Source organism: Lycorma delicatula, chromosome 12 (assembly GCF_047948215.1).
Source record: "Lycorma delicatula isolate Av1 chromosome 12, ASM4794821v1, whole genome shotgun sequence".
Taxonomy (NCBI): Eukaryota; Metazoa; Arthropoda; class Insecta; order Hemiptera; family Fulgoridae; genus Lycorma; species Lycorma delicatula.
The window spans coordinates 20,542,275-20,555,538 of record NC_134466.1 but is presented as its reverse complement, the minus strand read 5'-3'; the positions used below and the strand labels follow the sequence as shown (position 1 = coordinate 20,555,538).

At 28.0% G+C, this 13,264-nt stretch overlaps 1 protein-coding gene across 30 annotated transcripts in view; it reads right to left on the bottom strand.

Annotated features, from left to right (window-relative positions):
* The window catches only part of LOC142333452 (uncharacterized), a 238,602-nt gene that overhangs the window by 112,191 nt on the left and 113,147 nt on the right, over positions 1–13,264 (bottom strand). For 13 of the 30 annotated variants that reach the window (XM_075380569.1, XM_075380580.1, XM_075380577.1 and 10 more), the window contains exon 1: positions 1,053–1,247. The exons of 2 other annotated variants lie outside the window; for them this stretch is intronic. In XM_075380569.1, coding sequence (XP_075236684.1) covers positions 1,053–1,120 — 68 coding nt within the window. In that variant the 5' untranslated portion in view covers positions 1,121–1,247. Of the gene's footprint in view, positions 1–1,052; positions 1,249–13,264 lie in introns of those variants that run through there. 15 more of the 30 variants (XM_075380563.1, XM_075380565.1, XM_075380568.1 and 12 more) reach the window with 2 other exon arrangements.

Sequence of the window (13,264 nt, the reverse complement as noted above, 5' to 3'; positions counted from 1 at the left end):
ACTTCTTTTACTTCGTACAAGGAATCAAAGGTCAAAGTTTAGTAAACATAATTAAAAGAAGAATTTAATTGATAAAATGGAATAAGGAAGGTTAGGAAATGTTGTAAATTGCAATTTTACGAGTAATCTTCAACCCTTTTACAAGGTTTCAAAACTCTTTGTACACTGAGAACCCTCACCCAAGTAAAAGAGAAGAAATGTTAACAATATCCTTATTTTTTAAGGAAAAATAATGGTTTATATGGAACAATTTTCAGTTGTTTTATTTTCTACCTTCATTTCCGACGACTTTTTTTTATTCGTCTAAAAAAGCAGAAGTAAAATCCAGCTGGAGCAAGGCATTTTTCAAACACCGATTTAAATTCTGTTAATCTTACCATCATAGTTACAGATTATGATAGTATTTTATCGTACATTAAGCTGTACATGAAACATTAATTGAAATAGCGCCAACACACAAATATATATGCTCATAAATTTTTGTAAACATCATTTCAGAAGTTTTGGATTAGCATAAAAGTAAAAAAAGTAGCGAGTAGGTTTTTTAAACAAAAAATTATTTTCCGTCTGTTATTCACAACAGTCGGAAATGTAAAAATTATTTCTTATCAGATTCATGCGAAGGTTTTTTGTTAAAATTTTACAGGCCTACTCGAATTTTAAGTAAAAAGCAAGTAAAATATGTAAAAAGAATAACATCTTTAAATTAAATTAGACAGGTTTCAAATAAGCAATTATTAAAAAAAGTTTTTTTTCAAATGCCTCATTTATTAAAAAGCTTTTTTTTTGTATTTATTTTTTTTTAACTTTTTTCATATTTATTAAAGCTATTAAGACTATCCTATTTCAAACTACATTCAAACCAAAATAATCTTTTGATAAATCTTGAGTATTCTGCTTTCCCTTTCTGATTAACCAAAATACACAGGCCAGGTATTTAGAATTAAATTATTTTAAAGTAATTTTTAAATACTTCTTATATTAAAAGAATATTTTCAGTTCAATAATTCTAACCACACACACACAAATACACAGATCTTTAAAGTACTTACTTAGTTTCATTAGAAAATTTCTCCGCACTGATGATAAAAAAGCTCATAACGTAGATTATGATTCGCATGTTCAAAACTCTTAACTTTTTCGTAGAATATGAATAATTTTATAAATTTTATAAATTTATCTATTCAGAATACAAGTTAGATCGATACTGCTAACTCGAATAATCAAGATATACGCTGTTAATGCTCTTATATATATATATATATATATATATATATATATATAGTCTCGTACATTGACGTCATTCGATTGAATATGTCGCTTACGAATAGAAGAGATACACTTGGCACAGGATACCCCCACCCAACTTCATGCAACGTATACTATTTTATTTTTCAATACGTGTTTTTTAATAAATGGAAAATTAAAAAAAATGTAAGGCGTAAACTAATATATTCTTTACTTTCTAATTTTTCTATCTGCCTCGTCCCCGATCTTTAAATTAAAAAATAAATAAACATTTTTCAAAACTAGATAGGTTTCTACAAATCCACCGGCTTGGTCTAATGCTGAAACCCTCTTCGCAAATCAGTTGATTTCGAAGTCGAGAGTTTCAGCGTTCAAATCCTAGTAAAGGCAGTTATTTTTATGGATAGTTATTTACGGATTTGAATACTAGATCGTGAATACCGGTGTTCTTTGGTGGTCGGGTTTCAATACCCTACACATCTCCGACATGGTCGACCTGAGACCGTACAAGACTACATTTTATTTACACTCATACAGATCATCATCATTCAATTTCTGAAGTAATACCTGACCGTGATTCTCGAAGTGTATACAGAAAAACAAAAAAAAAGACAGGCTTCTACAAAAAAAACATTTAATAAATTTAAAGAATTCACAAAAAAAAGAAAAATAAAAAATTTGTTTAAGAATAATATAAATTAGAATATGTAAATAAGAATAAATACATGTTTTTTTCTTATTTGAATTATTTTATTAATGTTTTTATTTTATGAATAGAGCTAAATTTACGCGGAAAAATTAATAGCATCAAAGCAAATACGATACATTTGTATCTCGATGTAAATAAGAAAACAAACGTAGAAAAATAGCATGAGTAAAGGTTCTTTGAAATATTCATAATATTTTACCTTAAGTTTACTTCAACTTTCTTTAGTTTTCGAAAATACTATTGAAATGCCCAAACGAGAACAAGGTATATATTATAAGTCGTCGACGGTGACGAAAATTTGAAGAAAATTTCATATTGTCGGGATAGACAATTTCTTTAAAAAACCAATCGCATAACGGGACAACCAGATAAAGTAATCCTATATAAAAATAAAATAAAAAATATTTTTATATTTACAAATTTATAAGAATAATTATCTTCTTCAATTTTTAATTTGTAATTATAAAATCTTATATACAGTTAGAAATATTGATATATTATAAATATATTTATTTTTTTTCAGGTAAACATAAAATAACCTTTATTTATGCTTAGTTCTATGGCTTTCAAATAGCTATTTCAACCGTTGTAGTTATTAAATTGAAGCAAGTCATGAACTTAAAACAAACTTTTTAAGCGTCAAAATTCTCAAAACGTTTAAACAATTTCTCTATTTAAAAAGTAACGTTATTAACTCAACAAAAAAAGTAACGTGAATTTTTATAAAAACCTATTTGATTTTATAAAAACATTATTATTGGTATACATATAAATTCACAGAGATTATCTCATGAATATGAAATAAAAATTTACATCGGTAATTTTTTACTGGGGTGATAGTGTTTTATGAACATGGGTTTTTATATTTTTTTACATACGACTTATTTATTAAATTATAACTACAAGCGCCCTTAATAGATTTGTGAACTCTCTCTTCTCTAAAAAAGATATATAATAATTTATTGCGTAAATCCAAACAATTTTTTTTTTGCTGCATTATCAACAATTACATTTAGAAAGGCTTAGCCAATCGGTTTAGTAATCTACAATCGAATAATTGAAATTTCTTCCCGCCAACCACTCTCCGGGTCAATTTAGATCTCTGACCCAGAGTCTGTTAGGAACCCTTACCAAATGAAAATTAATTATTGATTATTTAATTTAAATTGAACTGAGATTAGAAAATAAAATAAGTTAGAGACTGTATATCTTTCTCGGTCCTAATCAAGAGTACATCCACTAACTTCATTCTTATCTGAACTAAAAAATTGGGCGTATAGTAACAAAATTATAAAGTTATAAAATTAAAATTACACGGCGACGAACTCCCTTCGTTAGATGGCTCGGCCGATTTGCAATTACCGATCCATCTTTCAGATGTACGAACGTTTACAGAATTAATACCGTTAGAAGTAATTTGAATAAACATTTACTAACGGTTCTGCAAGAGCTGAGCTTTCTTCAACTTTATTCTATTTGAACAAGGCGATTTCATCGAGGAAATTCTATATCGACCAGCGAAACGGCTCTAGCCGTCAAGCTTTGCATTCAGAAACGCCAGTGTTCGCACCTGTCGAGAACTTCCAGGATAAGTTTTCCACAATGTATATTTAATCAGATCAGATAACAAAATAGTTAAACGTTAACAAAGTACAGCCTTTGTTAAATATTATATTAGCTCTTTCAATGTCTAGGACAAATTGCTTGGCTTCAATAAACCAGAAAATAATTTCCTTATATCAGAAAAAATTGTCAGTTCTCAGAGATTCTCATGTAGTATATCCTCCCTAGAAATACATTTTCTGTGATCACGTTAAGTTTTCCCTCAGAATTCTAAGTATCACAAGTATTTAATTTTATATATTAAATATATTTGTAATTTCTTTCTGGTAATAGAAGAATTACGTTTTAACACTTGTAATTTACTCGCTAAATTTAATTGCCGAAAACTGCATGACGGGAAGAAAAACATTGAAATATCTTGGTCACTATAGTTAACCAAAAATTATATTTAATATTACGTACTAAAAAAAAAAACGGAAAAAATATCAACTAAATTACAAAGAAAAAAAGAAGAAAACAATAACGAACAAGTAATATTAATAATGAAGAGATTTCAATTCTATGCGAGTCCGTAACAGTTATATTCCATGCAACATCTTATTTATCACAAATAGCACGAAAGAAAAATATTAATTTCTGTTTCTTTCGGAACATGTTTTACAATAAAAAACGCAGATTTTAATTAATTATGAAAAGTTTTAAAGACAACATATTATGAATCTTTTTAAATATAATAAAATGCTTTACGAAATTGACAAAGACATTTTATTAATCTAATCTGCCAATTTATATAACTTTTATCTAGATTCTGAACAATTTGAGGATGTAACACACATAAAAAATTTTAATCGATCGGAACCCCAAAAAAGATTCGTTCTTCATTATACACATAGTAATTACGTAATCTTTGTACTTAGACCCTCCTATTTGAATCTCGTGTATTTTGAACCGACGTGCAAAACATGTTAGATACTTGACATCAAATAAAAATCGTTTCTAAAAACGTCCTATGAAAAGTGAGAAGAAAAAAGGTTTTCCCGTCATCTTCTTCATTCAGCCAAACTTAATGTTGTACTTCGGTATGCCATGCTTAGCCTACTAAAATGCAGAAAATATGTCGTTCTATAATCGTCAACTGCATTCTTTTCTTCACAGAGGCTGGCTGCGTGTGAACATCAGTATTCTTAATTGAATAACTCTATTAGTGTTTCTAATAACTCACATGCGTCACAGCCATAAGAAAGACTGCGATCGGTAGTAAAAAGCAGCAAAAAAAAAAATAAATAGATTCCTATCAAGTGGATTGTATAATTCGCGTCTACTCAGTAAAGAAAACAGCAAAAAAAAATGTCTACAGAGTGTTTCTAAAAGGGTGGGCTGGCTATACTTTTCGAATTCTACTTGTAAAATTAAACAAAAAATATCCTTAGGAAAAATGTTAATTTTTCCTTCGTTCTCCCGCCATTTTGTTATTTTTATAAAAATTTATATTTGTTGTTCGGATGGTCGAATCACATTAATATTTGGTAATAAAGTTTTGAAATTGGCAAAAAATCAAGACTTAAATATCTTCGTAAATTACAAAATGGCGGCCATTTTTAATTTTCAATCCATTATTTCTCCATAAATATTAGTTTTACCAAAATGTATATTATTACTAAAACATAAAGCCTTTTCTTTTTTTTAAATAAATAGCGGAGTTGTAATTGTTTAAAAGGTTTGTATACATGTGTGGTTTCATGAATCAACACGTGTGCCGAGCCATTTTCTTTACCGATTCCGACTAGGGTGAACTGAAATGCAGTTCATGATTTTTATTTTACTATATTGTTTTCGTATTCAATAGTCACTTACCATCCGGGTAATCTGTTAACAAAATATCTATTTCTATTATGATTTTCTTCATTTTAATTTTCTATTTTGTTCTACCTTGTAGGAGACTGGTTGTGAACGAATACTGAGAGGTCCCTTCTTATTTGAAAATTTGGTAGCGGTAAACTCCGATGGGAGCCCCTGAAATCTTGTGTTGTCTAGACGGCTCATTTTGGCAGTGACAGGCGATGATGCCACGGATGCGGTTGTCGGACGTCCTACCGCCAGAAGAAAATATACAATTAAGGACAAGGTATATAATAGTTTCCGTAACTAAATGTTGAATTGAACTAAATACAAAATAAAATATTTTTGTAAACATTTTCTCATTCGAATGGTTTACCCTTCTAAATAACTCGAATAAAAAATTGTACTCTCAGTCTGTTGTACCTCAGTTACATTCTTCCTGTAATATCTGAATTTGTTTCATAAAAATAAGTAAATCACATATAACACGTAAAATTTAAGTCTTATTTTGTTTTCCTTTTATATCTTCAACTTTTCGCTTCGATGAATCCCACATTTATATATTTAAAAAAAAAAAGTAATGAGCCATTGAACCCTTTTTAAAATGACTTGAAAAAAAATTAAAGGAAACAAAATGTTTCTTTTTATATTACATTTATTTATTAGCTTATTTACCTATTTATATTTTATTTATTTAGATACTAAGAATAAAATAAATTTTGCAATTTATTGGTCGACGGGCTGATGCGTAGGTACAGTAGTTACATCCATTTGTTTTTTCTTAATGCCTGTTAATTTTTTTTTTACTTCCTTATACGAAGTAAAGGAAGTACGTCTGTACGTACGTATTTATTTCGCATAACACAATAACTATTAACCGTAGGATGTTGAAATTTTGGATTTAGGACTGTTGTAAGATCTACTTGTGCACCATCCCTTTTGGCTGTAATCGACTGAACTAAAAGTGTCCAAAAAAGCCAAAAATCCACAAAATTTGGATTTTGAACTTTTTATTAATTGCAGTAATAAGTCCTCATTCGGAGCTTTTCAACGAAGCATCATAAGTGTTGCTTATTTTCATTGGTTCCAGTGTTGTAGCCAAATTAAATTTTAATTAATGAAATATTTAGACTTAACAGGAAGGCTAATCGGTTCGAATCAGACTTGATCTCCTTTTTTTTAACTATTGATGTTTTAATAATTATTAATCTCTGACTTTAATAAAAATATGACGTAAATAATTATTCAATAATAACAATAAAAAATATTAGAAGTTTTTAATGAAATAAAATTTTATGTGATTTTCATTTAAAAACAAATGTGTATGTGTAATTAAATAGGCGTACAACTAAGTCATGTGGGGTCCATATCAACTTTTTTCATCTATGAATATTTTACTATATATATATATATATATATATATATATATATACAGTTATTTATATATATATATATATATATATACATATATATATATATATATAAATATATATATAAATAAGTACTTATTTATATATAATATATGTACACACAGCTACTTATTTACATTTTAAATATTACTTACTTATTTAATTATATCGCTCACCTGTGACGTCACAGCATAGCATTGTAAAAATCTAAGTTGCAAAATTTTTTATTGCAGATATTGTTATTTTTTAATTATTTTACAAATATGCCTAATAAAAATACTATCTTAATTACCCGAAATCTCAAAATACAGAGGGACCTTGATCTACAGCCTCACCCCCTTAGCCTTTTAAGTTGAAAATCAATGGCATCAATGCCCCAAATGCAGAAATAATCTGACCAGATTTGGTCAAAATCTGATAATTCTGGAGATATAAGGTGGTTTAGAATGTGATACCGACCACAAACACGTACATACGAACATTAACATCCGGAAAATTTCATCCGGTGTTTTTTTCTTTGGATTCCTTAAGTGTCAAAACATAGACGCTAATTAGTAAAATCCGGTGAAAACCGCATATGCTAAATTAAATCAAATGCAATACTTTCCCTTCTAAAGCTAAAGTTCTGCTATAGCGCTACCTAGACGGAAACGTAAAAAAGATAAATCCGATTTTTGTTTCAGAAATGAATAATTTATTTATTAAAAAAATTTAACAATAAAAATGGATATAAATAAAAGACGGTAAAAAGCTGAAACATTTAATTTATATAACAGAGAATAAGACTACCTTTTGTAATAACACGATGTCAAACGTTGTATTAATTCCTTTTTACCATTGCCAAGCAAAGAAATTACAGGTAAAACGAAAAAGGATTCGTATAAAACAAGAACGAGAAAAAAAAAATATATATATATATATATATAAAGTATATTTTCTATAAAAAACAAAATGAGATTAATAATTTAAACGAATTCGTTAATATTTCAGCGTCAATAATATTCCACGTATCAAGTATCACTAGCATTATAACATTTATGTTAAAAATCAGGAGATAGCAACCAAAAACTTATCGAATCAGCGAGATCAATTCAGATATTAATCGAAACATTTGTTTGGTTATTTTACCGATCAAAAAATAAGGAGTAGAATATGGATTTTCATTACTCTAAAATACGTTTCAAATGCTTATATGAGACAATAATTACATTTATTTTTCGAGGAACACTTACACGGTATTGTTCAGAACAATTTATATTTGGTTTCGCTAAACGTAGGATCTGGATATCATATCTGCGAGTGCTAATGGTATATATGACGTATCAAGGATATGAATTTAGTCTAAGATCAGAAATTAATAACATCGTAGAATTTTTTTTTTAAAACAAATGATAAATGTCCGAAATCAAAACCAATGTTTGGAAAAATAATGCAAAGATTACACTCAATTTTGTAAAACGTTCGATCTAATCAGCTTGGAGCTATGTGTACAAACAATATTTCTTGTAATAACTTGTATGATAACAACATTTGCTCACCGAACAATATTTTTAGTAATATTGCACATGTAGTTTTTTTTTTGCACGTAATTAACTATATTTTTACTAACTACTAATCTAAAAGTTGGTTAATAATTTAGGTAAATATTTAAAATTCGAATTTTTTTTTGTAACTGCGTTTTACGTTTTCTTCTATACATTTCAGTTTATTTTTATTTTTTTCATATTTTACAAAAGGATAGATTTGTGAACTGAGTAATGAAATATTACAATCAATTTCTTGTGACAGATTTCTGGAAAAGCTATAAACAAAATCCATTTAAACATTAAAAAAAGAAAAAAAGTAATTAAGTACTGAATATTTAAGCCGTGCAAGATAATGAAACTTGTATTCTCTTTTGTATTTATGAAATTGAGTAGTACATTATTTATGAAATTGAGTAATAAATTATGTAGTACAAATTTTTATCGGAAAATCTGTTATAATTAATAATTATGAATAAGAAAACTTCGCTGTTTTTACACGACTGCCCAAAGAGCAGTGCGATATATTTAGGGTGAATATATGTTTGTGCTACCGTAGCAGCTCAACGACCAAACCGATTTAGATGTATGACCCCGCGTTGGAATCCTTACGTTACCGGGAATGTCATAGACTATATATATATATATATATATATATATATATATATATATATATACATTTAATTGCAACTAAAAGGCCACAAAAAATCATATGTACGATTCTAAATTGATAATCGATAATATTTTACGTAACGATCTTTGTGTATTGAAAGTAGTTGTGCTTTAAGATATGCTACGGTATTGAATGAATGAATTTCGGTAGTAAAATTTATTAATTTGTTTTATAATTATTATTATTATTACTGTTGTTATTTACTATTTATAAACGTTTAAAAAAATCTTATGATTATTTGATGGGCAGTCTGTTCTACAATAAAAAACGCAGATTTTAATTAATTATGAAAAGTTTTAAAGACAACATATTATGAATCTTTTTAAATATAATAAAATGCTTTACGAAATTGACAAAGACATTTTATTAATCTAATCTGCCAATTTATATAACTTTTATCTAGATTCTGAACAATTTGAGGATGTAACACACATAAAAAATTTTAATCGATCGGAACCCCAAAAAAGATTCGTTCTTCATTATACACATAGTAATTACGTAATCTTTGTACTTAGACCCTCCTATTTGAATCTCGTGTATTTTGAACCGACGTGCAAAACATGTTAGATACCTGACATCAAATAAAAATCATTTCTAAAAACGTCCTATGAAAAGTGACAAGAAAAAAGGTTTTCCCGTCATCTTCTCCATTCAGCCAAACTTAATGTTGTACTTCGGTATGCCATGCTTTGCCTACTAAAATGCAGAAAATATGTAGTCCTATAATCGTCAACTGCATTCTTTTCTTCACAGAGACTGACTGCGTGTGAACATCAGTATTCTTAATTGAATAACTCTATTAGTGTTTCTAATAACTCACATGCGTCACAGCCATAAGAAAGACTGCGATCGGTAGTAAAAAGCAGCAAAAAAAAAATAAATAGATTCCTATCAAGTGGATTGTATAATTCGCGTCTACTCAGTAAAGAAAACAGCAAAAAAAAATGTCTACAGAGTGTTTCTAAAAGGGTGGGCTGGCTATACTTTTCGAATTCTACTTGTAAAATTAAACAAAAAATATCCTTAGGAAAAATGTTAATTTTTCCTTCGTTCTCCCGCCATTTTGTTATTTTTATAAAAATTTATATTTGTTGTTCGGATGGTCGAATCACATTAATATTTGGTAATAAAGTTTTGAAATTGGCAAAAAATCAAGACTTAAATATCTTCGTAAATTACAAAATGGCGGCCATTTTTAATTTTCAATCCATTATTTCTCCATAAATATTAGTTTTACCAAAATGTATATTATTACTAAAACATAAAGCCTTTTCTTTTTTTTAAATAAATAGCGGAGTTGTAATTGTTTAAAAGGTTTGTATACATGTGTGGTTTCATGAATCAACACGTGTGCCGAGCCATTTTCTTTACCGATTCCGACTAGGGTGAACTGAAATGCAGTTCATGATTTTTATTTTACTATATTGTTTTCGTATTCAATAGTCACTTACCATCCGGGTAATCTGTTAACAAAATATCTATTTCTATTATGATTTTCTTCATTTTAATTTTCTATTTTGTTCTACCTTGTAGGAGACTGGTTGTGAACGAATACTGAGAGGTCCCTTCTTATTTGAAAATTTGGTAGCGGTAAACTCCGATGGGAGCCCCTGAAATCTTGTGTTGTCTAGACGGCTCATTTTGGCAGTGACAGGCGATGATGCCACGGATGCGGTTGTCGGACGTCCTACCGCCAGAAGAAAATATACAATTAAGGACAAGGTATATAATAGTTTCCGTAACTAAATGTTGAATTGAACTAAATACAAAATAAAATATTTTTGTAAACATTTTCTCATTCGAATGGTTTACCCTTCTAAATAACTCGAATAAAAAATTGTACTCTCAGTCTGTTGTACCTCAGTTACATTCTTCCTGTAATATCTGAATTTGTTTCATAAAAATAAGTAAATCACATATAACACGTAAAATTTAAGTCTTATTTTGTTTTCCTTTTATATCTTCAACTTTTCGCTTCGATGAATCCCACATTTATATATTTAAAAAAAAAAAGTAATGAGCCATTGAACCCTTTTTAAAATGACTTGAAAAAAAATTAAAGGAAACAAAATGTTTCTTTTTATATTACATTTATTTATTAGCTTATTTACCTATTTATATTTTATTTATTTAGATACTAAGAATAAAATAAATTTTGCAATTTATTGGTCGACGGGCTGATGCGTAGGTACAGTAGTTACATCCATTTGTTTTTTCTTAATGCCTGTTAATTTTTTTTTTACGTCTGTACGTACGTATTTATTTCGCATAACACAATAACTATTAACCGTAGGATGTTGAAATTTTGGATTTAGGACTGTTGTAAGATCTACTTGTGCACCATCCCTTTTGGCTGTAATCGACTGAACTAAAAGTGTCCAAAAAAGCCAAAAATCCACAAAATTTGGATTTTGAACTTTTTATTAATTGCAGTAATAAGTCCTCATTCGGAGCTTTTCAACGAAGCATCATAAGTGTTGCTTATTTTCATTGGTTCCAGTGTTGTAGCCAAATTAAATTTTAATTAATGAAATATTTAGACTTAACAGGAAGGCTAATCGGTTCGAATCAGACTTGATCTCCTTTTTTTTAACTATTGATGTTTTAATAATTATTAATCTCTGACTTTAATAAAAATATGACGTAAATAATTATTCAATAATAACAATAAAAAATATTAGAAGTTTTTAATGAAATAAAATTTTATGTGATTTTCATTTAAAAACAAATGTGTATGTGTAATTAAATAGGCGTACAACTAAGTCATGTGGGGTCCATATCAACTTTTTTCATCTATGAATATTTTACTATATATATATATATATATATATATATATACAGTTATTTATATATATATATATATACATATATATATATATATATAAATATATATATAAATAAGTACTTATTTATATATAATATATGTACACACAGCTACTTATTTACATTTTAAATATTACTTACTTATTTAATTATATCGCTCACCTGTGACGTCACAGCATAGCATTGTAAAAATCTAAGTTGCAAAATTTTTTATTGCAGATATTTTTATTTTTTAATTATTTTACAAATATGCCTAATAAAAATACTATCTTAATTACCCGAAATCTCAAAATACAGAGGGACCTTGATCTACAGCCTCACCCCCTTAGCCTTTTAAGTTGATAATCAATGGCATCAATGCCCCAAATGCAGAAATAATCTGACCAGATTTGGTCAAAATCTGATAGTTCTGGAGATATAAGGTGGTTTAGAATGTGATACCGACCACACACACGTACATACGAACATTAACATCCGGAAAATTTCATCCGGTGTTTTTTTCTTTGGATTCCTTAAGTGTCAAAACATAGACGCTAATTAGTAAAATCCGGTGAAAACCGCATATGCTAAATTAAATCAAATGCAATACTTTCCCTTCTAAAGCTAAAGTTCTGCTATAGCGCTACCTAGACGGAAACGTAAAAAAGATAAATCCGATTTTTGTTTCAGAAATGAATAATATATTTATTAAAAAAATTTAACAATAAAAATGGATATAAATAAAAGACGGTAAAAAGCTGAAACATTTAATTTATATAACAGAGAATAAGACTACCTTTTGTAATAACACGATGTCAAACGTTGTATTAATTCCTTTTTACCATTGCCAAGCAAAGAAATTACAGGTAAAACGAAAAAGGATTCGTATAAAACAAGAACGAGAAAAAAAAAAAATATATATATATATATATATATATATAAAGTATATTTTCTATAAAAAACAAAATGAGATTAATAATTTAAACGAATTCGTTAATATTTCAGCGTCAATAATATTCCACGTATCCAAGTATCACTAGCATTATAACATTTATGTTAAAAATCAGGAGATAGCAACCAAAAACTTATCGAATCAGCGAGATCAATTCAGATATTAATCGAAACATTTGTTTGGTTATTTTACCGATCAAAAAATAAGGAGTAGAATATGTATTTTCATTACTCTAAAATACGTTTCAAATGCTTATATGAGACAATAATTACATTTATTTTTCGAGGAACACTTACACGGTATTGTTCAGAACAATTTATATTTGGTTTCGCTAAACGTAGGATCTGGATATCATATCTGCGAGTGCTAATGGTATATATGACGTATCAAGGATATGAATTTAGTCTAAGATCAGAAATTAATAACATCGTAGAATTTTTTTTTTAAAACAAATGATAAATGTCCGAAATCAAAACCAATGTTTGGAAAAATAATGCAAAGATTACACTCAATTTTGTAAAACGTTCGATCTAATCAGCTTGGAGC